The sequence below is a fragment of the Falco peregrinus genome, chromosome 4 (assembly GCF_023634155.1).
Source record: "Falco peregrinus isolate bFalPer1 chromosome 4, bFalPer1.pri, whole genome shotgun sequence".
Taxonomy (NCBI): Eukaryota; Metazoa; Chordata; class Aves; order Falconiformes; family Falconidae; genus Falco; species Falco peregrinus.
Genome location: NC_073724.1, coordinates 57,708,554 through 57,731,876, shown reverse-complemented (window position 1 = coordinate 57,731,876; position 23,323 = coordinate 57,708,554). Strand labels below are relative to the sequence as shown.

General features: G+C 35.7%; 1 protein-coding gene across 9 annotated transcripts in view; it reads left to right on the top strand.

The window, feature by feature from the left end:
* The window catches only part of ATP11A (ATPase phospholipid transporting 11A), a 131,538-nt gene that overhangs the window by 87,296 nt on the left and 20,919 nt on the right, over window positions 1-23,323 (top strand). For all 9 annotated transcript variants that reach the window (XR_008746835.1, XM_055801848.1, XM_055801850.1 and 6 more), the window contains exons 9-24: window positions 535-599; window positions 2,326-2,407; window positions 3,681-3,831; window positions 5,022-5,219; window positions 8,332-8,505; window positions 9,921-10,084; window positions 10,412-10,483; window positions 12,134-12,207; window positions 12,460-12,563; window positions 14,294-14,475; window positions 15,146-15,397; window positions 17,909-18,083; window positions 19,355-19,457; window positions 19,707-19,852; window positions 20,823-20,882; window positions 22,461-22,588. Coding sequence is in view for 8 of the 9 variants with exons in the window: in XM_055801848.1 (XP_055657823.1) it covers window positions 535-599; window positions 2,326-2,407; window positions 3,681-3,831; window positions 5,022-5,219; window positions 8,332-8,505; window positions 9,921-10,084; window positions 10,412-10,483; window positions 12,134-12,207; window positions 12,460-12,563; window positions 14,294-14,475; window positions 15,146-15,397; window positions 17,909-18,083; window positions 19,355-19,457; window positions 19,707-19,852; window positions 20,823-20,882; window positions 22,461-22,588 (2,130 nt within the window). In the remaining variant the exon portion in view is untranslated. The remainder of the gene's footprint in view (window positions 1-534; window positions 600-2,325; window positions 2,408-3,680; window positions 3,832-5,021; window positions 5,220-8,331; window positions 8,506-9,920; window positions 10,085-10,411; window positions 10,484-12,133; window positions 12,208-12,459; window positions 12,564-14,293; window positions 14,476-15,145; window positions 15,398-17,908; window positions 18,084-19,354; window positions 19,458-19,706; window positions 19,853-20,822; window positions 20,883-22,460; window positions 22,589-23,323) is intronic.

Genomic DNA, 23,323 nt, shown 5'->3' with positions numbered 1-23,323 from the left:
TCATATGGTGATTTGCATTACATACCATGTTCCAAAATATTATTTTAAACTGCATGGGGATCCTTATATTAATTCCACTACTCCTCAATAAATTATTTTACCTATATTCATCTTCATCCTTTGAAACGCATAGTAAGTATCAAACTATCTTATATGCCATTTATACTTAAAATAAAATGTAAGGATGTATTTGCCTTAAGTAATTCTAACATGCAGGACACTATAGTTTATATAAAGTCTAAAAAAGACTTGAATCCATATTTTTAAAAATAAGCACCTTACAATTAGGACAATGAGTATTTAAGCAGCGGGTTTTAGATGCATGGCTTTAAGATTTGAGTTGTGAAATTAGGAACTTATTTTTAGGCATCTCTATATATTTTTAATTTTCACTTAAAAGCTTTAAAAATGCACAGTAATTTTGTTACACAAAAAAAATATTCTAATAAAACTAATTCCCTGTTGATGTGGCTTCCACTGAGGTCTGCCGTTTGTCTCTAAATGTTTGTATTCTCTAATACTTACCTCTTGCAGGCCGTTAGGATCCGAAAATCTGCTTCTTAGAGGAGCCACTTTAAAGAATACAGAAAAAATCTTTGGTAAATATTTCTATTGATTATTTAAATGGACCCTGAAGTAATAAGCAAACATCAAACAAGGTTACAACCCTACAATTACTGAGCATATGATTTCTATTGAAACACTTGATTTACAACTTTTTTATAAGGTTTACTGTTGCTATAATTGCAGTAAAGTAACTATTAATGATGTACAATGACTATAGAGATTTTTGGGAGGGGGATTTTATTGTTTAGTCTTCAAGGGTTAGTGAAGATGACTCAAGATGACTCAACTTCTTCATGTAAATATATGGCTTTTGAACAAGCGCTGTGAATTAAGGTGGTTGTCCCAAAAAAGTTAACGAGCCTGTTGAAAAATTTTGAATCCGTTTTGCTCATTTGTCAAAAGAGACAGATACCCCAACCAGATATAAATATGGCTGAATAAAAAATAAATTTTTAAAAAATCACTTAAACAGTTCCTGATCAAAATTAGACTTTCTGTTAGCCAGCGTACTTTGTGTGTATGAATTGTCTTTGTTCCATGGAAAATTTCTAATATTTTAGCAGAAATAGGAAGCACAAACTGAGACTGTTTTTGGAAATTCTTCAAGAGAGCTTAGTGGGAGTAGTAGTTCCGTTGTAACAAGACAGTCTTTGCTAGTGATAAAAGGGACAAGGATCTAAGTCAGGGGTCCTCAAACTACGGCCCGCGGGCTGGATATGGCCCCCCAGGGTCCTCAGTCTGGCCCCCGGTATTTACAGACACACAGCACCCCCCCAACCCCCAGCAGGCCAAGCAGCTGCAGATGACTGCCTGCCACTTCATCCGCATGCCGCCCCCCCTGTTTAAAAAGCTTGAGGACCCCTGGTCTAAGTCATCCTCTATCATACACAACTTCCATACTCCCGTGAAAGAAGATCATAGATGGCCGTGATCTATTTAGCCTAAAGTACCAAGTCCTTGCCACTCTTTCTCCAAAAAAAGTGTGAAAAGTATGTATTAATAAAAACTTTCCCTCTTTGCTTTTAATTGTAATCTAAAATATATGAACTAATATAATCGGTTTGTAGTATTTCTGTAAATTTCAGAGGACGCATTTAATATTTCTCTTAACTTCTGTATCAGGCAGAGATAGTATGAGTGGTTGTTTCCATTACCACAGCACAATCCTTATCCTAAATTATTTTAGTAATGTACAGGTATGCTGGTTTAATGAGTACTTCAAATCCATCTTATTTTAGTTGTATTTAATCTTCTGAAGTTTAGTCCCTATTTTTGTGATCAACCGGAAGTGGGGAAATCAAAAGATCACTCTATTCATGAATTATTAAATTCTCCTGAAGCAAGCAAAATCGCTGGCTGCCTTTTATTCTGCTTGGATGTATCCTGTAGTTTAGCCCTATCTGGATTTTCTTTTACAATGTATGATTTAGATTCTAAAATTAAAGCCAAAAAAAAGAACTTAAAAACACAAGGGGATTTATTCAAAACCCAGCTTAGGTTTGGCTTTGATACGTAGCAACATGGTAGCGATTGGGAACTGTGACTCTGGAATGGGATGTAAATGCGGCTTAAAATTTCCCTGTAAGAACCAAGATATTAAAGCCATTTCTAGTTTTTGCATATCATCCAAATCTTTGTTCTTTTTCTTCAGCCTACAGAGAATTAAAGAAATAACAGAGTATAATAATCTAGTGAATCCTGCTTTTATGAAATTATTGTACTTTGCAATCTTTAGTAAAACTAGTTGTCTAATTTCAGGTGTTGCTATCTACACTGGCATGGAAACTAAGATGGCATTAAATTACCAGGCAAAATCACAGAAGCGATCTGCTGTAGAAAAGTAAAACTTCTAATATTTATTTTTGGGGTGGAAAACTACATATTTGAATGGTGAATAAAAGGAGATTTGATTTTTTTTTCCCTGGAAGTGTGTGTTTCGTTGATTTTAAATAAAAAAAGAGGTAGAGGGACTTAAAATTTGCTTTTTTTTGCTTATAATTTTTTAATGTATAAAATCAGTTTCATAATGCCATACAAATGAGGTTCTCAATACTGAATTATTATTAAATGTTTAAAAAAGCCCCCTTGATGTAATGCTTACCTTTTTAAGATATGATATGTTTTGACGTTCAGAAGACTTTTCTTTCCCTGGTTAGAGTACACCTACTGACAGTTTTCCAAGATTATACACTTCAATATCCTAACATTTCTTTTCATTGCAGTTAAGTCCTGAATTCAGTAAAAGTAACCTTTTTTGATGCACTTCGCTTTGCATCAACTACAGTAACAAAAAGTCTGTCTGTCCCAGGTTTTCTATGGTTTAGCTAAAATTAAAAGTTCCATACAAGCATATATGTGATGGGAAAGGAAGACACCACTATCCTCAAGAAATGGGCTGACATTGTTTGCTTATGTTTTTTGAAAACAGAGAAAACTATTTCCTAGTCCTACTCTGCTGTCTGAAATCATCAGCTCTGAGTAAGGTATCCAGCCCTGTGAAAAAGGTGTCATTGATCAAAGCAAGGTGTACTGACCAGTTGACAGCCTTTCTCTTTCGCAGTGACTGAGCAATGATTATGTGTCTCTTTCTATTGTTATTGATGTGTAACCTATGGCTTTTAGTTCATGCCCATCATTAATGAAAATATAATTTTAAATGGAAAGTGTTCTTGTTCTTTCCTTTTTTAGATCTGTCTAGAAAGAGTTAAACCATTACAGCTACAGAACAAAGTGTTCTCAATAGATTTATATTTCTGTGAAAGTACTTACGTGACTGTTTTTGTATTGGTTCAGAGGAACGGTATTAAAAGTCTGCAGCTACAAGCCCGGTTATTCTGTTGTGATTCCATCTATGCTATTTTTTGTCACTAATATATTAGGTTTGGTAATGTGTCACACACATTTTGGAAACAATTATAGCTGTTAACATTTTAAATAGAAAATAGTCCTCAGTAGTTTTTTTCTTCATTAGGAAAACACTGTAGAAAAGTTATTGAACATCACAGCATTGTTAGACTTAGAGCAAATTTAAGCTGAAGCACAAGTGTAATATGTTTTAATAAACTCTATAGTTTATATGCTAATGGAATTCTTATTTTGCTGCTTTTTTTTAGATCAATGAATGTATTCCTTATTGTATACCTCTGTATTCTCATCAGTAAAGCACTAATAAACACTGTCCTGAAGTACGTCTGGCAGAGCGAACCATTTCGTGATGAGCCATGGTATAATCAGAAAACAGAGCCAGAAAGGAAAAGAAATTTGGTATGGAAATAAATTAAAAGACAAAAAAAGTTTTACTAAACCCTTAATTTATAAGAATTTTACTGAAAAGTATATACAGCCTGCTTACATACCGTAAATTCTTTCTTTTTTTTTGCTAACAATGATGACAGTGTGTTTGTAGAAAGCTTGTGTATTAAATTTTTGCACTTAAGTTGCATGTGTGAATTTAGCTGATGAGAAAACGTCTGGTTTAATATAAAAAGCTTCATGAAAGAGTTCTGGAGTTTCCTGTCATTTATGCAAATTACTAAAGAACTGACCTCTTGCAGAGAAATACAGGACTGAAAGGAATCCCACAACTCTTGGCAATCATGTAACAGATATGTTCAAAAGAATCCACTGTAGGGAATCTCTTTAAGAGTACCCCTCAAAACCTTAGTTTCATATAGCTCTGTAACTCTGTCATGAGAACTACAGACCAGCAAGAGTTGCCAGTGTCTGATGTCCTTACAGGAGCAAGGACATTGTCCAGAGTGGATACCAAGATGATCCAGAGTAATGAACTCAATACAGCACTAGAGAAAGCATTATTTCACTAGAGCGTCCCAATCAGGCTAGAGGAAAATTTCCATTTTTACCCTAAACGCGTGATGAGCACACTAGCCAGGCATGTTACAGATCTTTCTATACCACCAGTAACACTACCTGCTCAGTAGGTTGCCTATACCTCCGTCATGTCTCCACCACTGAAAAAATTGAGCCAGGTTATGTGCATACATTCTACTTGTACTGAGAGAAGGAAGGGAAACCCTTTATTAATGGAAATGCTGCATTAAAATTGTGTAATTTGGTAATCCTTGAATGAGTTACTGTGTGTATTTTTCTGGTAATTTGTGAATGTACATTTTATTGTTTTTCTTGTTCTCATACAGGTGTTCACCACTCTCATTAGTTGCTCTAGAACTTTACAACAATGATGTGTAACTGTACTCTACACCTGTATGTCTGTAAAGAAAAACGTACATTTAGAATAAAAAAGTTTTTCTTCATGCCAAGTTAGTTGTGATGTTATAAATTGTGAAGGTATACATTTGTGCCTGTGAGCTGTCAAAAGGTGTTGCTTATTGTTTAAAATCATTAGAAAAATATAATTTGCAAATGTATGTAGTCGTTTTGCAGCTTTTGATGGTACATGAAAAATCAATACTTTCATCTTGTTTCTTTGGCAGTTTCTTCGAGCTTTTACAGACTTCCTTGCATTCATGGTTCTTTTCAACTACATTATTCCTGTATCCATGTATGTCACTGTGGAAATGCAGAAATTTCTTGGTTCTTATTTCCTTACATGGGATGAGGAAATGTTTGATGAGGACACAGGTGAAGGACCACTGGTGAATACTTCTGACCTCAATGAAGAGTTGGGACAAGTAAGTTTCATTGAATGATAGATTTTTTTGGTTGTTTCTACCATATTTTTTTATTTTAAAATTGTAACTTCAATTATTTTTTTTGCAGTTCCTTTTTATTATTTGTGTTCATTTTCTTTAGTGCTGATTAATTGTGAAAATAAAATTTGAGGTCTGGTTTTCAGAATAAAAAATTCTGATTTCTCAGCCAGTCAATGGAATTGAGTTAGTATAACTGTATTGGTAAAGGATAAACACTCTAGGAAGGTAATGATTTCTCTCCGTTAACTATGGAAGGAGATTATATAAGCGCCTACCTTCCTTAGAGTAAAAGTTAGATGGAAAAAAACCGCTTTTGTTTGGCTACACTGACACCAAATCTACAGACACAAGTTTCATCCAGTAAAATGATTGACTGTCACTCTTATTTTCCAGAAGAAGGTCTATGTTTAATATTCTGTGTAAAGAAAATCATCACTTTGACAGAGATACGCATGAATCACTTTTTGAGAAAATATTTAGACACTCTGTTAATGAAAAATGTTTTCACAGGTTTTCAAATAAACAAATAAGATGGTATATTTCCTTATTTTTGTCCAGCCAAACTAGTAATTAAGCTTTTAGGGGCACATACCTATTTGGATAAAAGATGGTACTAAGTGTTTTATTTTTGTGGGAGGCAGTTGGCACTGTCTCGATCCCCAAACTGGTGGATTATGGGCTGGTTGAGCAGACAATGAGGTGAACTGAAAGCTGGTTGAACGGCCAGCCCCAGGGGTGGTGGGAGGCCAGCAACTAGCGGTGTACAGCAGGTTCAGTACTGGGTCCAGTCCTGATCATTAGTGATCTGGGTGACAGGGCACAGTGTGCTCTGGCAGCCACCCAGCTGGAAAGCAGCTTGGCAGGAAAGGATCCGAGGGTCTTGCTGGGCAACAAGTTAAACATGAGCCATCAACGTGCCCTTACGGCAAAGAAGGCAAATGGTGTCCTCGTCTGCATTGGGCAGAGCATTTCCAGGAGGTGGAGGGAGGTGATCCTTCTCTGCTCTGCACTGGTGAGGCCACAGCTAGAGTACTGTGTCAAGTACGCAGTAAGTTCCATCTGAATATGAGGAAGAAATTCTTTACTTTGAGGGGGACAGAGCCCTGGGACAGGCTGCCCAGAGGGGCTGAGCAGCCTCCTCTGGAGATATTCAAAACCCACCTGGACACAACTCTGTGCAGCCTACTCTAGGAGAACCTGCTTTAGCAGGGAGTTGGACTAGATGATCTCCAGAGGTCCCTTCCAACCCCAACCATTCGGTCATTCTGAGAGTTCAGAGCTCCCCAGTACAAGAGACAGGGGCTTACTGGAAGGAGTGAAAGACCACAAAGATAGTGAAGGGACAGGAACAGCTTTCATGTGAGGACAGGCTGAGAGAGCTAGGACTGTCCAGCCTGCAGAAGGGAAGGTTCAGGGAAGATCTTCCCAATGTATGTAAACACCTGAAGGGAGGGTGCAAAAAGGATGGAACCAGGCTTTTTTCAGAGATGCCCAGTGACAAGACTGAATGCAGTGGACACAACCTGAAACAGGAGGGTCTGTCTGAACATCAGGAAACACTATTTTACTGTCACAGTGACTGGAGTCGCCCAGGCAGACTGTGGAGTCTCCTTCCCTTGAGATAACCAAAACCTTACAGGACATGGTCATGGGCAACCAGCTCTTGGCGGCACTGCTTGAGCAGGGGCTTTAGGCCAGATGACCTCTGGAGGTGCCCTCCACGCTCAACCATTCTGTGATTCTGTTATAAAAAATAACTTACTACTACTAAATTGAAGTGCTGTCCCTGGAATGTGACTCTCATCAGTACTTGGCATGTTCCATACCAATCAAATGAACTGAATTTTGCTTTTACATTTTTGAAAAAAATTATACATTGTATTTCTAATGAAGGCATTGATTGCGAATCCTTATTTGTGGTTGTAGTAAATATTGTCATAGTGATATACATGCTTTATTCCTCTTTTCATGTAAAGGGTGTTGATCCCAGAGCAGCACACTGAATGAACAAAAGACCTTTGCTTGATAGCATTTTGCATATTTTATAAATGTATTATGAAATTGAATATAGGAGTTGACATGAAACAATTCCATACAAATCCTGTTCACTTCGAAAAAAGTTGCGTATGGGTATTGTGTCCACAGATAACAAACCACTGGAAAATCTGGAAACTTGTCTTTTCAGATTAATGAATATTAGAAAAGTGAGTCTAGGAGGAAAGTTAACATATTTAATAACTTCTTTTATGACTTGAGAGCAAAAAGTCGTTTTTTGTTTTGTTTGATGCACTTCATAAGTGTTGAAGTTTAACTACCTGATGAATACTAAAGAGTTGCCTTACTTCCCGTGTTTAATTCCTAACCTTACATACTGCTCTCAGTTTATCAAATATGTACATACGATCTGTATACAGTATTTATATCCAATATCCAAATTCGAGCTTGTGCCTATCTGGCTGTTCTGGTTTATAGTTCAGGTTTTGGATTTATTTTTGATGTTGTTATCCTTAAATGCTGGGGCTCATTGTAGAAGATAAAATTAATGAAAAATTCAATATTGAAACAAAAAGACTGTTTCCAGGGCAGTAACAGTGCCCATGTGTATAACTATATGTGACCATTAGTTCAGAATCCTCATCCTTTAAACTAACGTAGTGGAGAATTCTGATACTACCCTAAGGACCCTCTGACAGTAACTGATCGAAATCCAGGCACGTACATTAAATAATGATCCTTGTGAAAAGGAATTTGTGTGCCTTTTGTTTCCATAAATAGCTGTCTTGCAGCAAGAAAAAACATCAAAAACCAGAAAGGGGCTTGAGAGAAGAGTGAAAGTAGGTTAAACACATTATTTTATATGTGTTATGAGGCAAAAGATAGCTTTGCTGATACTCTTGTATGAAAAAAATCTTTCAGGGCCCACATTTCCGTGGAATATGACTCCCAAAAGATATTGACTTCCTTTGCTGAGGAAGCCTGCATAAGGATTTGTAAAAGAAGATGTAACCCAGTAATAATACCAGTTTTGTTAAGAGACTGTGGAAAATTTCTGTTCATATTCCTGGTGTTTTTAATTTGTGCTCATTTGCAGATTGAGTATGTCTTCACAGATAAAACGGGAACGTTAACTGAAAACAACATGGAATTCATAGAATGTTGCATTGAAGGGCATGTTTATGTACCACATGTTATCTGCAATGGCCAAGTTCTCCATGATTCTACAGGCATTGATATGATTGATTCTTCTCCAGGAGGAAGTGGAAAGGTAGGATGACTTTTTCTAGGTTCTTGGTTTTTACAGTGAAACATGAAAATTGAATTGTTGTTGTGCTGATGAAGACAATATTTAACATAGGACATCCTTGAATTTCACTAATCAAAATAAGTAACTGTAGAAAATGCATCACAACATAGACATTTTGTCTTCCTAGTTCAGAGTAAGATGTAAATGCTTAATAGGAAGTTTCCCAACTTACTTCAGCTGTAAAAATTAATTAAATAAAACCCAAAAAAGTATAGAACTTCTTGTGGTTAACAGCTAAAGAAACATAGTAGCTGATTTCTGTTTAACGTTATTGACAATAGGGAAAGCAAGGTAGGAAACTCCTCAAGGGGAAAATGAGTTCTCAGTGCAAACACTTACTTAGTTATCACTGGCTGAAAATGTGGCCAGAGAAAGGATTATAATAAAATTAAGTTACTTTTAAATGTGACTTAATATAGCCACATCTGAAATATGGTATACACAGCATGTATGTGCTGTGGCTTTTTGCTGTGTAAAGCAAAGTTAGTTGAAAATTAAGGAGACTTCACCAGTCAACTGATGGGCGGGATGTAAATGGGCAGGATAATCATAGCCAAAGGACAATATATTTTTAAATAAAATCAACACACTCTCAAATTATACCTTGGCCATACCCTTCACTATGGCAAAACAAGGCTACTTAAAATATGTTGGTGGAATTCAGCGGCTTTATGGCTCTCACCCATGGCTCTCAGAATGTGGTCCCAAAATACTACGCTCTGTTTCTATCTTGGAATTACAGTGACTCAGACAGTTTGTATTGAACAGCACAGAATAATAAGATTCAGACACAAAGATGCAGGTGGAACATAGCCAGGGATCCATGAAATAAAATCTCTTTGTGGTGTCAGAAGCTGTCATCATGAAACCATCTGAGACGTAAGAGAAGTTGTTGGCTTCAGCTGCCAAAACGTCTACACTCCTATATTATTTTGTACAGCTCTGAGAGATGTTCAAGCTGCACAAGAAATTGAAATCTGTAAACCCTGTTAACACTTGTGCTCCAGGTGCCATGGCCCTCTGTCTGGACTCAGAACTCCTAAAATTGAACCTTGACTAGTGTTTAATACAGGTTAAAGTTAAGGAAAATTAAAGAAAAAAAACTTTAGCCACATCTCGGCACTCAGAGATGCACACTGGGTTTTTTGGGCACCAGCAGCTTGAGTTGCGTGGCAATGCTGGTAGCCCTAGCAGCTATTAAGCAGTTTGTGGTTACCATTGGGAAAGACTTGGCTCCCCCTAAAGGGCAGGTGACCTGTGACACTGCCTTTATCTGACAATAAACAGTAGTAATCAGTGACATGAATAACCTTCCAAAAGAAAAGTTTTCAAAGCAATACCTGAACATAATGACTACCATTCCTTTTATTTTTTAGGAGAGAGAGGAACTATTTTTCCGAGCTCTGTGTCTTTGCCACACCGTTCAGGTAAAAGATGATGACAGCGTGGATGGATTGAAGAAAAGCCAGCTCTCAAGAAGATCTTGTATATATATATCGTCATCACCTGATGAAGTTGCTTTAGTTGAAGGAATACAGAGGTATGTGTGTAATTGGGTATTGCGCTGCTTTAATCTACATATCTAATCACTGAAGTTCAAAATTGTTTTCAGCACAATAATTATAATAACAAATGCCAAATTGTCTAGAGCTGGTGATTTCTTTAAAACACAGTCATGGTTATCCTTATAAATCAAATTAAAAAAATGTTGGTTTTTGTTTGGTGGTTGGGTTTTGGTTGGGTTTTTTGTGTTTGTTTTTTTTTTTTTTTCTGAGAAGCTCAGCCTTAAATCCTTATGACATGCTTAAAATGTATTTTTTAATTATGTATTTTCTGTATTTATTCTCTTGTGTGTTTGATTTTACAGACTTGGTTACACCTATCTAAGGCTGAAGGACAATTTTATGGAGATCTTAAATCGGGAAAATAACATAGAGAAGTGAGTGGTTAAAAATATAACAAAATAAACTGATGAGGAGTTTTTGCTGATGTTTATAATAAATTGTTATTTCCCTGTGCATCAATTTTTAATTCTGAAAAGTCAGAAATTGTACATTCTAGTAGAAAATAAATGATCTACTAATATGGATAATTTTAATATACCCTGTCTATAGACCCTATTTTAATAGACATTTTCACTTAGTCTGTTAGTTTGACAGTATATGCAATACGGAATATTAATATGACAACAAAGGTGTGATGTGGCGTTCATGACCTAATCTAATAGGTCCTGATAATTTTAATTTGGTGTATTTTTCCTTTTTTATATGGTAAATAATATTTTCTTAATAGAAAATGGTGTCTACCCAATTTGTGTTTACAAATAATGCATATAATTTACAGGAAGGTAATATCTATAGAGTAATTTTTTATAGCTGGTTCAAAGAATATTTAAAACGGGTACTGGTACTGGTTTTTTGTTATTTTCCTTTGACATGTGGAATAAATTTGGCAGACCATAATATGAGTAAGAATTTCAATAACATCTAAGTAGTACAGCTGTTCAATGGGATGTACATACTTTTGAAAATGTTACCTTAGTCTTCTGTAGATGTCTGCTGGTTAAGTCTATTGTATATCTGGGTCTTCCTGCATATGTACTCTACTTCTTGGCCATGAATATAGGAACCCCGCTGTTATTTTTCCTCCTTTTAGGGAATATGGAGGATTTTTCCCAAAGGCTACTTCAGATTCTTGTGGCTCAACTCATAAGAACTGGAGTCAGTGTCATTTATTGACTTATGAAAGCACTGTGATTACTAGGAATTTTCTCCAAAGTGCATCACCGTTTGTAGACAGAGGCCTGATCCAGCTCCTTGTTAGAACCTTTTGTAGCTTTTAATGAAATAAACCCTGTGGCCTGGTGGAGGTTTGAATCCCAAACTATTGTAAGGACTTGGAACTGAATGATGTAATTAAAGAAGCAGATTTATTTATAAGCAAAATATTAAGAGAGGTGAATGCTGAAGAGATTGGGATTAATCACTGGGATGCTTATGTTTGTGTTGGAAATAAAGGGGGGGGGGCTTTCTTAGGCAAAAGGAAATAGGTAAGAGAAATGATAAAAGTATATAAACTGATGAATGATACAGAAACAGTACAACAGGAGCTTTTCCTCCTAGAAAGGAAAGGAACATGGGATAAAATCAAATCGTGAAACCAATGGCAAATATAAACCCGTAAAAATAAATGTTTTTTCACTTGAATAACTTGTCAGTCAACACTTGAGCAAGATTTGTGAAATTAGATTAGCACTGTCGGGAGATGGGAGTAGCCAAAATTAGAAAAATATTAAATAATGACTTAAGTGTAAACACCTATTCATTTGAAGTTCTAAGTCTGTGCCTAGGTACTATAAGAAGGAATTTATATACTTTATAAGCATTGTAAGTAATTGGAAGCTAAGGGCCTCCCCTATGTATTGTTTGTATTGCTGTTTCATTCTGTACTAGTTACATATTCCATAGTACTCAACATAATTTTCCATATTAGAAGTCATGTTGTAATTGATATGCTTGAAGTCATAATAATAAGTTTAGGGATCTAGAAAAGCAGAGTTGTTTAAAAAATAATTCTGTTTCTATTTCAGGTTTGAATTATTAGAGGTTTTGAGTTTTGATTCTGTGAGACGGCGAATGAGTGTAATTGTTAAATCTTCAACAGGTAGGGCTGTCACATTCTCTTTCTTTTAAATGTTTTTGTTTCACTTGAATTTATTTCCAGTTTATCAAAGAATTAAGCATTAACCACAGTCTGTGTGTCTGTCTCTATAAAAAAGGGGAACAGGTACCAGCATGAGTGCAAATGTTATATAAAATAATTGGAAGAAGTATTTTTGGAGACTTAGTAATTTGGATGTTTTTTTGAAGAAAGATATATTTGACCATTTTGAATTCCATATGCTGTCTCTTTTAGGTGATATATTTCTGTTTTGTAAGGGAGCAGATTCTTCCATATTTCCTAGAGTTAAAGAAGGCAAAATTGAGCAAATACGATCCAGAGTTGAACGCAATGCAGTGGTAAGATTCCAGTTTATTGATCTATTCATGTGATAGTATTGAAAAATAAAAAAAAATAAATTGAGTGTTCTGACCTACTGCTTGATCTGGTAACAGATTTGTCTTCCCAGACACCAAGGTTATTCTCCCTTATTTGAATCTGCCCTCTATCTCACCTTCCAAATGGCAGTTGTGGTGAGATATGCATATATGTGCATTAGATATGCACAATTGTATGCTATTCCAGAGGTCATCACTTAGCTTTTTACTATGACATTTTCACAGCTGTGGTGGTTTGAATTAACTTTTGAATGAAAGTAAAGTGAAAAACTTCAATGAAAATCTCATTCCTACTTTCAGTCCTCATCTTTAGCAGTTACGATTTTCTGCTTTGATTGCTTTACAAGCTCTTAAAAGAGAAAATCAATTAAAGCACAGTATAGCAACAAATGTGCTTCTTATGGGGAACCAGTGCAGTGATCATCCTTATGTTTTTGCTTGCTAAAAATGAGCTATGAACTGCCTGATCACCTTTAAAAGAAATTCAGAACTTGGCTTTACCTAAAAGGTGGTATTTGGAGTTGTAAAATAGTGAATTTTGCTGTGTCCAAAAATATGCAGAACCCATTGCAATGGAGTATGACTGCCAGTCCTACAAATAGGGTAAAATCTGCTTGCCTCCAGTACTCAAACTGAAACAAAGTATTATTACAGGTATGTGAAAAAATACCTACATTGTTACCTGCTTTTGTTTTGAAGGGAAACATCAAAGTTCTTCATCAAAAGTGCTTTGCTAAGCTTTACTCTGTGAAACAGCTGTCTGATAATTACAAGTGAAGGAGGCTAATGAAACTGAAAGAAGTGTTTATGTATCGTATCTATCCAATGTCTGTCAAGAAAGAAACCCAGACCAACAGTTACTTCTTCATCCTGCATAACTGGAAATAGGGATGTCTCCCATGTACAGAAGCCTCTGAAAGAAGATACAGGCAGCCACCTGGCACCTGCGCTTATCAATAGCAAGAGTCAGGGAGCTATTTTATCCTTCTTGGATTGGTAATAAGTAACTATGTAAAGACCTACTGGATTAAAGTTTATGAAGATAAAGTGCCAGTTAAATGGTGTTGTGAGAGGCCATGTATTTGAGGTGTCAAAATTCTGTGTTGTAGCAGCTTTTCCCTGCCTTTTGCATTCTAAATAATCCTTTTCTTATTTATCACACAGTCCAAAAGTCTGATCCGGTCTGAAACACCCACAGCTAAATTCTAGTTTTCACTTGACTGAAATGGCATGGTCGGATTTTCACTTTCGATACTCTCTGTGATGTTTTGTCCCTTTCTCTGCTGCAACACAGCATCAAAATCAGACTCTGCAGAGCTACTATTTATACTATTGTTATTTATTCAGACTGACTCATCCTGCCTAATTATACACATAGGGAAGGAAACCTTTTACCTTGACTCTCTTTTCCCTGGTAATCTCATACATCCAGTTGGGTTGCTGAGCTGTTCATCTTCTGGAGGATTGAGGTTTGTCCCCCACGTTACAACTGCTTCCAGGGCAGCACAGAATCAAGCTGACGTATGTTCTAGTCTATACTATACTCGCTTCACTATAAAAGTGAGCAGTGGGACTCTTCATGTTAATATAAAATCATTCCATTTTTTCAAATATTCCAGCATCAACACCAGCAAGAAGTCTTAAGAAGAGTTTTCTAAGAGGCCTTTTGTTTTTTTTATTACATTATTTAGGAGGGACTGCGAACGTTGTGCGTTGCATATAAAAAGCTCACAGCAGAAGAATACAGCAATGCACAGAAGCTGCTTCAGAATGCAAAGTTGGCCCTCCAGGATCGGGAAAAGAAATTGGCAGAAGTGTATGAGAAGATAGAAAGAGATTTTATTTTACTTGGTGCTACAGCTGTTGAAGATCGGTATGTACATTTCTTAGTTTCATATGTTTAGTGATGTTAACAAAGTTGTTGAAGACTCTCACTTAACTCTTCTTCTGGATTAAAAATTTATTAAAACCCTTTGTTTGAATGAATTCCATACTCATAGCTTACTAAAGTTACACATGGTAACTTTATAATTTAGTAAGGTAGTAACAATAGTTAAATGTACAAAAATCAGTATATTCAAGCCATTTACCTTATTGAACAAATTTTAGGGAGAAGTTTTGGAGGAAAGAACTACAAAATGGAGGAAATGAAAGAAGAAACTTTAGGTCTTAAAAAAAATTTAAACCTCTCTTTTAAAACTGGGAGGTAACTTTAGCTCAGCAGCACTTCACTGTTTGATGTCCTTAGCTGAAAGCACTGGAAAAGTTGTAATTGAAGTACTTGTCTGGAGAATGAAGTATCTTGTTTTTTAGGCTATATACATGAAAGGTGAGACTTTGAGCACTTCGGAAGTATCAAAACTTATTGTTTATAATGTACTACTCCCCTAAACATTTTTAGATTCACACCTTGGGGAAGATTCTTAGACCTGATAACTTTTACTGAAATTCTTTATTTGGTTATGGAAACCTTTCAATCAGGACTTCTGAATTTCTCATTTCCAAGCAATCTATCAATATGTATTGTTAATTGACTTCCACAGACTACAAGAAAAAGCTGCTGACACTATTGAAGCACTGCAGAAAGCTGGGATTAAAGTTTGGGTTCTGACAGGAGACAAAATGGAGACTGCTGCAGCTACTTGCTATGCTTGCAAACTCTTCCGGAGAAATACACAAATACTTGAGCTAACTACAAAGAAAATTGAGGAACAGAGTTTACACGATGTGCTTTTTGACCTAAGCAAAACTGTCCTAAGACACAATGGCAGCTTAACCAGGGATACTTTCTCAGGGTAAGGAAAAAGTTAAATTTTCAAGCCAGGGATGGGCTTCTGTGCATTTCGTAAAAAATTAAATGATGGATCAATTATCTTAAGACCAGGAATATCCTGTGTTTCAGTTTCTATTGTTAAAGTCTGAATTATTGTATGGCAATAGGTTAAAAATACACAGTCAATGTTCTTCCTCTGTCTCATTTCTGCTACTGCTTTAACTGCTAAAAGAAAAATCACAACTGACATTGTCATTATATATTTTTCCACTGCAAAAATACTTGCGCTTGAAAAAAATGATTGTAAAGCAAAATACTGTTCCTAACTTTTAAAAAGGAAGCAGATGTGATGTATTCCTGTAATCAGAGTTCGTGTATGGTGTGACTTCCTTGAGAAGGCCAAGGCCACAGAAAGCAAAAATATATGGCCTTCTTTCTAGGGAAAATTATGCTCCATTTACAGACAGGTGTCAGGCAACAGCATAGTACCAAATCTTCTGGTGTGCATAAAAATACTTGGAAGTGCCCTGAATTGTAAAGAAAGCATTGACTTGTGTATATTTTGAATATGTGTAGAATGATAGGTATTATGTATACAGAAGTGAAACATAATATGGAATAAGATAGAAAATGGCATTTTAAAGCAAAAACCAGGTATAGGATAAATTGTGCTTCATACAGGTACTCATTAGGATACTTACTTGAAGCTTCATAGCTGGTACACATTACTTGCTCTTTTTTTCCACTGTAAAAACCTAAGAATTAGATTCTGAAACATTTGTACCATCTTAAGATGCTAAGAAAAGAAGTTACTGATTTTCCAGACATAGTGAATACTTGATTTTTTTGTTGTGTTTCGTTTTTTCTTTTTTTAATATGGAACCAGCTAACAAGTACATTTCATATACGTTTGTAGTAAGTTTGTAGTAAAGGAACAACAAGCTAAAAAGCATTTGTGATACTATTTTAGCAGAGACTTTCTGTAACTTCTAGCTGTGCAGCTTGAAACTCTGGACCAGAGCATTTTTCTTAGCTCTTCTTATACCTTAAACCTCATCAGACTAATCAAGACCATTCATATATTCAGTTAAATAAGTCATCCTTCTCTATGTCATCTATACCACATTTAGCCTAAGTCCCACAGCCCTTAGGAGATGTGTTTAAACATGTTTGTTTAACTTCTTGTGCAATGACAGTTTTGTAGACGTTAAGACTCCAGAATTTTTTACCTGGCTCCAGACTTGGAGAATGGGCTAAGATAGTAATAGCAGGTTTTTGCCTGGATGTTGAAATTTAGGCTGATAATCTTTCACTATAATATGTCAAACATTCCCTACCTTGCCTGAAGTTCATAATAATACATTTTTGGTTGAAATCATTGTGTAGCAATGGTGTTGCCCTATTTGTGCCAATGGTAATAACGTGCTGAAAATGTGAACTGCCATGAAGTATGGCTTGCAGTACTTTATATATATGGTTTGTCAAAAATAGCTTGTGTTCTAGTCGTGAAGATGGAAATGCTTAAAACGCATTATTATTAATAAATATGGTGTTTTCCTCACAAACATTGGTCCTGGTGAAACAGTGTTCGTTGAAAACCCACACACAGTAGCATAACTTTGAAGCACTGAAACGAGAGCACACGTAAATCTCAGCGTATCACTTACTGCTGAGCTGGAGCCGGAGGCTGCTCCGTAATGCAGGCAAATGCAAGGGTGCTCTGGAAACAACTAGTTTGGATGCCGCAGAAATCTGCTCTTGTAGCACGGACCATCTTCCCCCGTTGTTCAGCATATGTTGTGGTAAACTGTGCTTCACGGGACCATAGTTACACTTCTAGCAATTCCCAAATTATTAGAAGTATACCAGTAATAGATTAATATATATAACAATATATTGCAATATTAGAGGTGACATATAATGATTATATTTTAATATTATAATTACATGTATACTTGTATCAGACTTGGCTACCACCCTACATGTGAAGTATGCATACTGTACTTGTAGACAGTGGCCTTATCTCTCCAGGCCAACAAGTATCTTTTAGTGGTTTACTTTCTTAAATGTAGACCTCTGGAAAAAAAGATGATTTTCCTCATCAAAGTAGATTTCAGAGTCCCAAAGGCCTTTCCCTTTTACTTTTTCCCTCTGTATTATGGAATAAGCCACAACATTAATTTTATTCCTACGGCTCTGTTTACCTCACTGCAGTTCTTGGAGCCCTTTCAAACCGAACAGAAAGGTCATTAATTATACAGTCATGCTCACTGGTGAAATAACTGAGGTATCAGATTTCTGTCTTTGAGTTGGTGAAGCAGTGAATATTTTCAACATAATCTGAAACTTTAAAATGTCATATATAGCAGCCCTATACAGGGAATTTCCTTTAAAGGTATATTAATTTTGCAGTATTCCATACTCATTATTTTTTCATTAATTAGTTTTCAGAACTAAATTGATAAATTTAGATAAATTAAATATGTCTGAGAATTTTGCAGTGACTCTTAGTTTATATTTTATCCCTGAACAGACTTTCAACTGATATGCAAGATTATGGTTTAATTATTGATGGAGCAGCATTATCATTAATAATGAAACCAAGGCAAGATGGGAGCTCTGGTAACTACAGAGAGCTCTTTCTTGAAATTTGTAGGAACTGCAGCGCAGTGTTATGCTGTCGAATGGCACCTCTGCAAAAAGCACAGGTTTGTATTTCATTTCACAACTGCTGGTTAGCTGTGCACATATGTAAATATTGAAGGTTAATATTCTGTGTGACTTACTATGATAACTTTAAACATTAGCATTTACTTCTGGATCTTCTAAAATGGAAAAAGAAAAAAAAAAAGGGAGAGGGGAGAATTTCTACTGGCAAGCAATTTAGGTAATGGTATGCTAAAATGGCACCCAGCTGTCCACCTGAATTTGATTTACGTACATATTGTGCAAATTTTATGGTCATTACATGCTAATAAACATAATTAATGAACTGAATTAATTGCTTCCTTTTTAACCTAACAAGCTTTGAATAGTCTAACACCTGTTGATACTACAAGAACCTGCATTATTTATTACTGTAGAGTGATATTTCTTCTCTATTTTATAAGTGGTAAGCCAAGAAAGAAGAATCCAGATAGAAAAATGTCTGCATTATCATATTTAACTACTTCTTAACTATTGTATGCCAGTATGTATCAAGTGAAAACATACCCTTCCATTACTGAAACATCTCAGTATAGCTGAAGAACTTTTAAAGGAAACAAACACTGGAATATACACTTTCCCTTTCAAATTGTCATGTCTTTTTCTCAGTGCTCAGTTACAGCATATGTAGCCTTTATTCATTTTAACAAAAGTATGTAGCCAGTACTTCTAACTGTCTGGAAGTTTGTAGAAGTTTTTAGTTGCAGCTGACTCTGTACCAGATTTGCAGAGGTGATCATTAGTAACGGAGAGATTTGAAGTCACGTTTTTGGACAGTTGCTGTGTCAGTAGTGTTTAGATATTTACAGATTCCTATTATCTTTTCTTAAATAGTAAGAAAAATGGCAGCACAGTTAAGAAAGCAGAATCTTTCAGTCTTTATATCAGTATTTCTTTGAAATTGTACTCTGTCTGGAACCATTTGAATTTATTAATGCATTTACACAGCATTAAGCAATCTGAACATCTTCCTTTCTTCTTATCTTCTTTCCTCCTGTCCATCTCTCTCAAAATAGTTTGGAAATATTTGAAAAATGTTATTTTATATTTGGAATAAATACTTTTAGTATGAAGAAGCTACTGTGATCTTTATACATAGTAGTTACATTGGGTAATATTGGTTTTGTGTCCCTTTGCAGAATTTCTTATATAACTGTGTTGGTCGTTTTGTGTGATGTATATGATGAAATGATTAGATTTCATGCAATCGTACACTCAAGCCAAATAAGCAAACTATTACAGAGAAGAGTTCTTAAAACTATTTTTTTTCCAGATTGTAAAATTGATCAAGTTGTCAAAGGAGCATCCTATCACATTAGCAATTGGTGATGGAGCAAATGATGTCAGTATGATACTAGAAGCACATGTTGGTATAGGTAAGTATGCTTTTTAGAATATTAATTCAAGTGAAATGACAAAAAACACGTATTTCTTAAAAATAAGTAGTCTCAAAGAATCAGCTTATACATTTTGTACACAACTTTTAGTGAATTTACCCCAGGAATTTTTTAAGTGGTGATTGCTTATTAGATCAATGTCATAGCATTATTACCTAATTTTTCAAGTAATTGTCTCTTTGAAATAGTTATTCAGTTATTAAACAGCTTCTTCACTTTTTTTAAAAGGAATCATTGGCAAAGAAGGTCGTCAAGCAGCAAGAAACAGTGACTATGCAATACCTAAATTTAAACATTTGAAAAAAATGTTGCTTGTTCATGGGCATTTTTATTATGTTAGGATATCTGAACTTGTGCAATACTTCTTTTATAAGGTAGGAGAATGCTTATTCTAATTACATAAATCTGAAAAACTTATATGGTAATGTCTAACAATATACAGTTTGTACAGTCAATGGTACAAAACCCCAATAATTCCATAAATAGATTTTTGTTGAGTAACAGATGCAAAGCTGAAATGGGATTATTGTTTTTATTCAGACCATGAAGTGAAATAGCTTCTATATAGATATATTCTGCAATTTGTGGCATGTTTAAACGCAAAATTTGCCTTGTCTGTTTTTTTCTGCCCCCCTCTCTTTCTCTTACAAATTCCATCTTGACTGTCCTACTAGTCTGGGTTCTCTCTACAGTGGCCTTTTAAATCAGGTTGGAAATAGTATTTGAGAACTTATCATAACTTAATTTACATCCGTTTCTAACTTCATTAGGATAGTGTAGGTGGAGAAAGTTTATAATGTGCATCCCCCTGTTTTGACAGGTTTGTATGTCTAAATGTTGGGATCCAATCCTGGTTCTTTCAGTAAACAGTGCAAAATTGTTGCAAGGAGCCTTCAGAAGATAATTCAACATCTTAGTGTTTAACTATATGTATAGTTAGGAGAGGGTGAAGTTTGGTACCACAGCTCGAAACATCTTAAAATTACTTTGCTGGCTAACCACAGTGTCCATGCTGGCTTATCACAGTTTGTGTCCTATTGCGGATTGCACCTTATTTGCCTTGCCTCTGACTGAGCTGTGCTCCTGGGTCACAAAATTCATTGCCCTTGAATTTTGAAACTCTAGCCTTATAAGTTTGCTTTCAAAATATTTTGAGCATTTTTCTTAACAGTACTACTGTAAGTTGAGAATGTTGATGTTTAATGTATGCAGCTCTTTCTATTGTTCCTGCAATGTTCACTGTTACTAGTGTTATAAAATTACGATACACACAGCTATGTCATTGTATACCATATAAATTAGTGCTTGTATTTCATTTGATGACTGTGTCACTTTGTCTTTCAGAATGTCTGCTTCATTTTTCCTCAGTTTTTATATCAGTTCTTCTGTGGGTTTTCACAACAGGTTAGTTGTTCTTTTTCCCTCACTGCCCCATTTTCTCTTTGGCATGTTTTTTTAAAAATTGATCCTTTTAACATGGTGCCTGTTCAGCTAAGAAAATTTCTAGGTTAGTTTACACAGTGTAAAAAGAAGAGTATCGCTTTTGGTTCATGTGGTTTTCAGTGGCAATTGCACTTAAGTTACAGAAATCAATGAATTATCATAAAAGCAATGTTATTTTCAAAGTCAAAGAATACAGGAGACCGAAATTTGAAAATGGCAATGCAAAGTGCAATGTCTGTGGGAAATTTAGAGTCTCTCAGGTTTAAGCTTAAGTGTGGACAGAGACAATCCTGAAAGATAGGTAATTGAACTAGTTGTTCATTTTTAGCATTCAGAATGAAAATAGAAGAATAAACTAGTCTTCTCTGGCATGTACAGGTATGAATTGCAAACTTCAGACAAACAGTAGCATTCAATTAGTTGAAAAAATAAACATGGAAAGACAGAAAAAGTGAACTGCTGCTCACCAGAAAAGGGCCATCATTCAGGAGAGGATACAATATTTTTCCTCTCTGAAGTTTTGTTTATTTACTTTTCCGGCTTGCTCTTGTCTGGTTTGTGCAGAAAAGTCTGCCTCTGCTTTCTTCAGAAACAAAGGAAAGAATGACCGGATTTAGACAAAAAGAGGATTAATATTTTCAGGATTAAATTGGTCGAGAGGAGGATTTAATTGGAAGATAGTACTGTTGCTTTGAATTCGTGGAATGTCTCAAAAGAAAGCTCCAGGAGGAGTAAAAATGACAGAACTATTTTTTTTTTGGTCTGTTTTGGTTTTAATTTCAAATGACCACTGAAACCTTTGTAGATTTTTATCAAGCATTATTAGGATTTAGCTATGAAAGCATGCATTGATGAAAATTTAGGTTCCTTTCCTGTTCTTTTAAGTGCTAAATGTAATTCTAAATCAAAAAGGGATTTTTGACAGCAATTTTTACAGCATAAATGATCACCAAATAGATTTTGGGAAAAAACAACCCTTTTTATGGGGTGACATGGTAAGTCTGAGGGCTAGTTTCAATGATGATACATACATGAAAAAGTAGTTCGCAGGAAGAAGTATCAAAGACATGTTGAGGTGTGCCTTTGTACAGTTCATTGCATTACCCGCAGCTGAAGAACCTCTGTAGTACTCCCTGATCCTCCCTGCATGTCTCCATGTCATATACATGTGGAGGAGACAAAAGAGGGGTGGATGTGCCAGAGAGGCATTTCTGCCTCTACAGGAATCCGCTGTTGTTCAGTTTGGGTGGTTCAAACAACTGGAGGGGGGGGGCTGATATGTGGACCAGACTATTAAATTGATCTTCTAGTTGACATTTTGTCCTCCAGAGGGTTGGGGTACAAGTGCAGAATTGTGTCTTATATCAGTTAGCAGCTGTTCAGGGATATTTGCCTCAATTCTGAAGTGATAATAGTTTTTTTAGGGTTTTTTTTTAGTTTTTTCTGAAGAAGGTGCCTCGTTCATTTTAATTCAAGTGTCATGCAGTGGATAGCGTTTTAAAATTAAAACTGGCTGATTTAGTTCTTTTCCATCTACAGACTTTATACGATACTGCGTATCTAACCCTGTACAATATCAGCTTCACTTCCCTTCCTATCCTCTTGTATGGTCTAATGGAACAACATGTCAGTGCAGACACACTCAAGAGAGAGCCTTCCCTATACAGGTAAAATGAATACATTGTGCCCCAAAGTTTGACAGTTTGGTTGTGGGATCTAGCTCTGTTATAGTGGAAGCCCTCAGGATTTCTGTGCCGCAAGGTTACGGTAGAACATCAGATACACTGCAACAGAAGGGTTGAAGACCATGTGCACAATTTGTAAACTACAACAGATACACATGTATTGTTACATGAATGTTTACATACTTCAATCCACACCATTCGTTTGCTATGTTAGTGAGAGCAAGATAGAATTACTCTTCTACCAATCAAAATATGAATCGTTTTAGTACACTGTGTCCTCGAGCCATGGGGAACAGAAATAATTTAAAAGGAGAAAACATACTGTTTCTTCTATATACATGTTTTATTCTAAAAGAAAAGAGGACTGAGTGGTAGTGCTGTATCATAGGATATGTTCTGTGTGGTGTCCAACAATGACTTCTGCATATTGCTGCCTGGCTTCTAGGCACTGAAATGGTGACTGGTTTAGCTTCTTGGCCACTTGAAATACAGTTCTTACCAATTAACTGCATGTGGCTGTCTAAATGAGGAATAGTGCCCAGTTTTGATTCTTGTAGCTGCAAACACAGTACATTTCAGAGCAATAGTAGATAGTCAAAGGGAAAACATTTTTTGAGAGAGGTGATATTAGATGCCCAAAAGTTAATCAATGCAGTGATATGTTCTTACCTATGAAATTGCAAAGGAAAACAAGATGTTACTGTTGAAACTGATCCC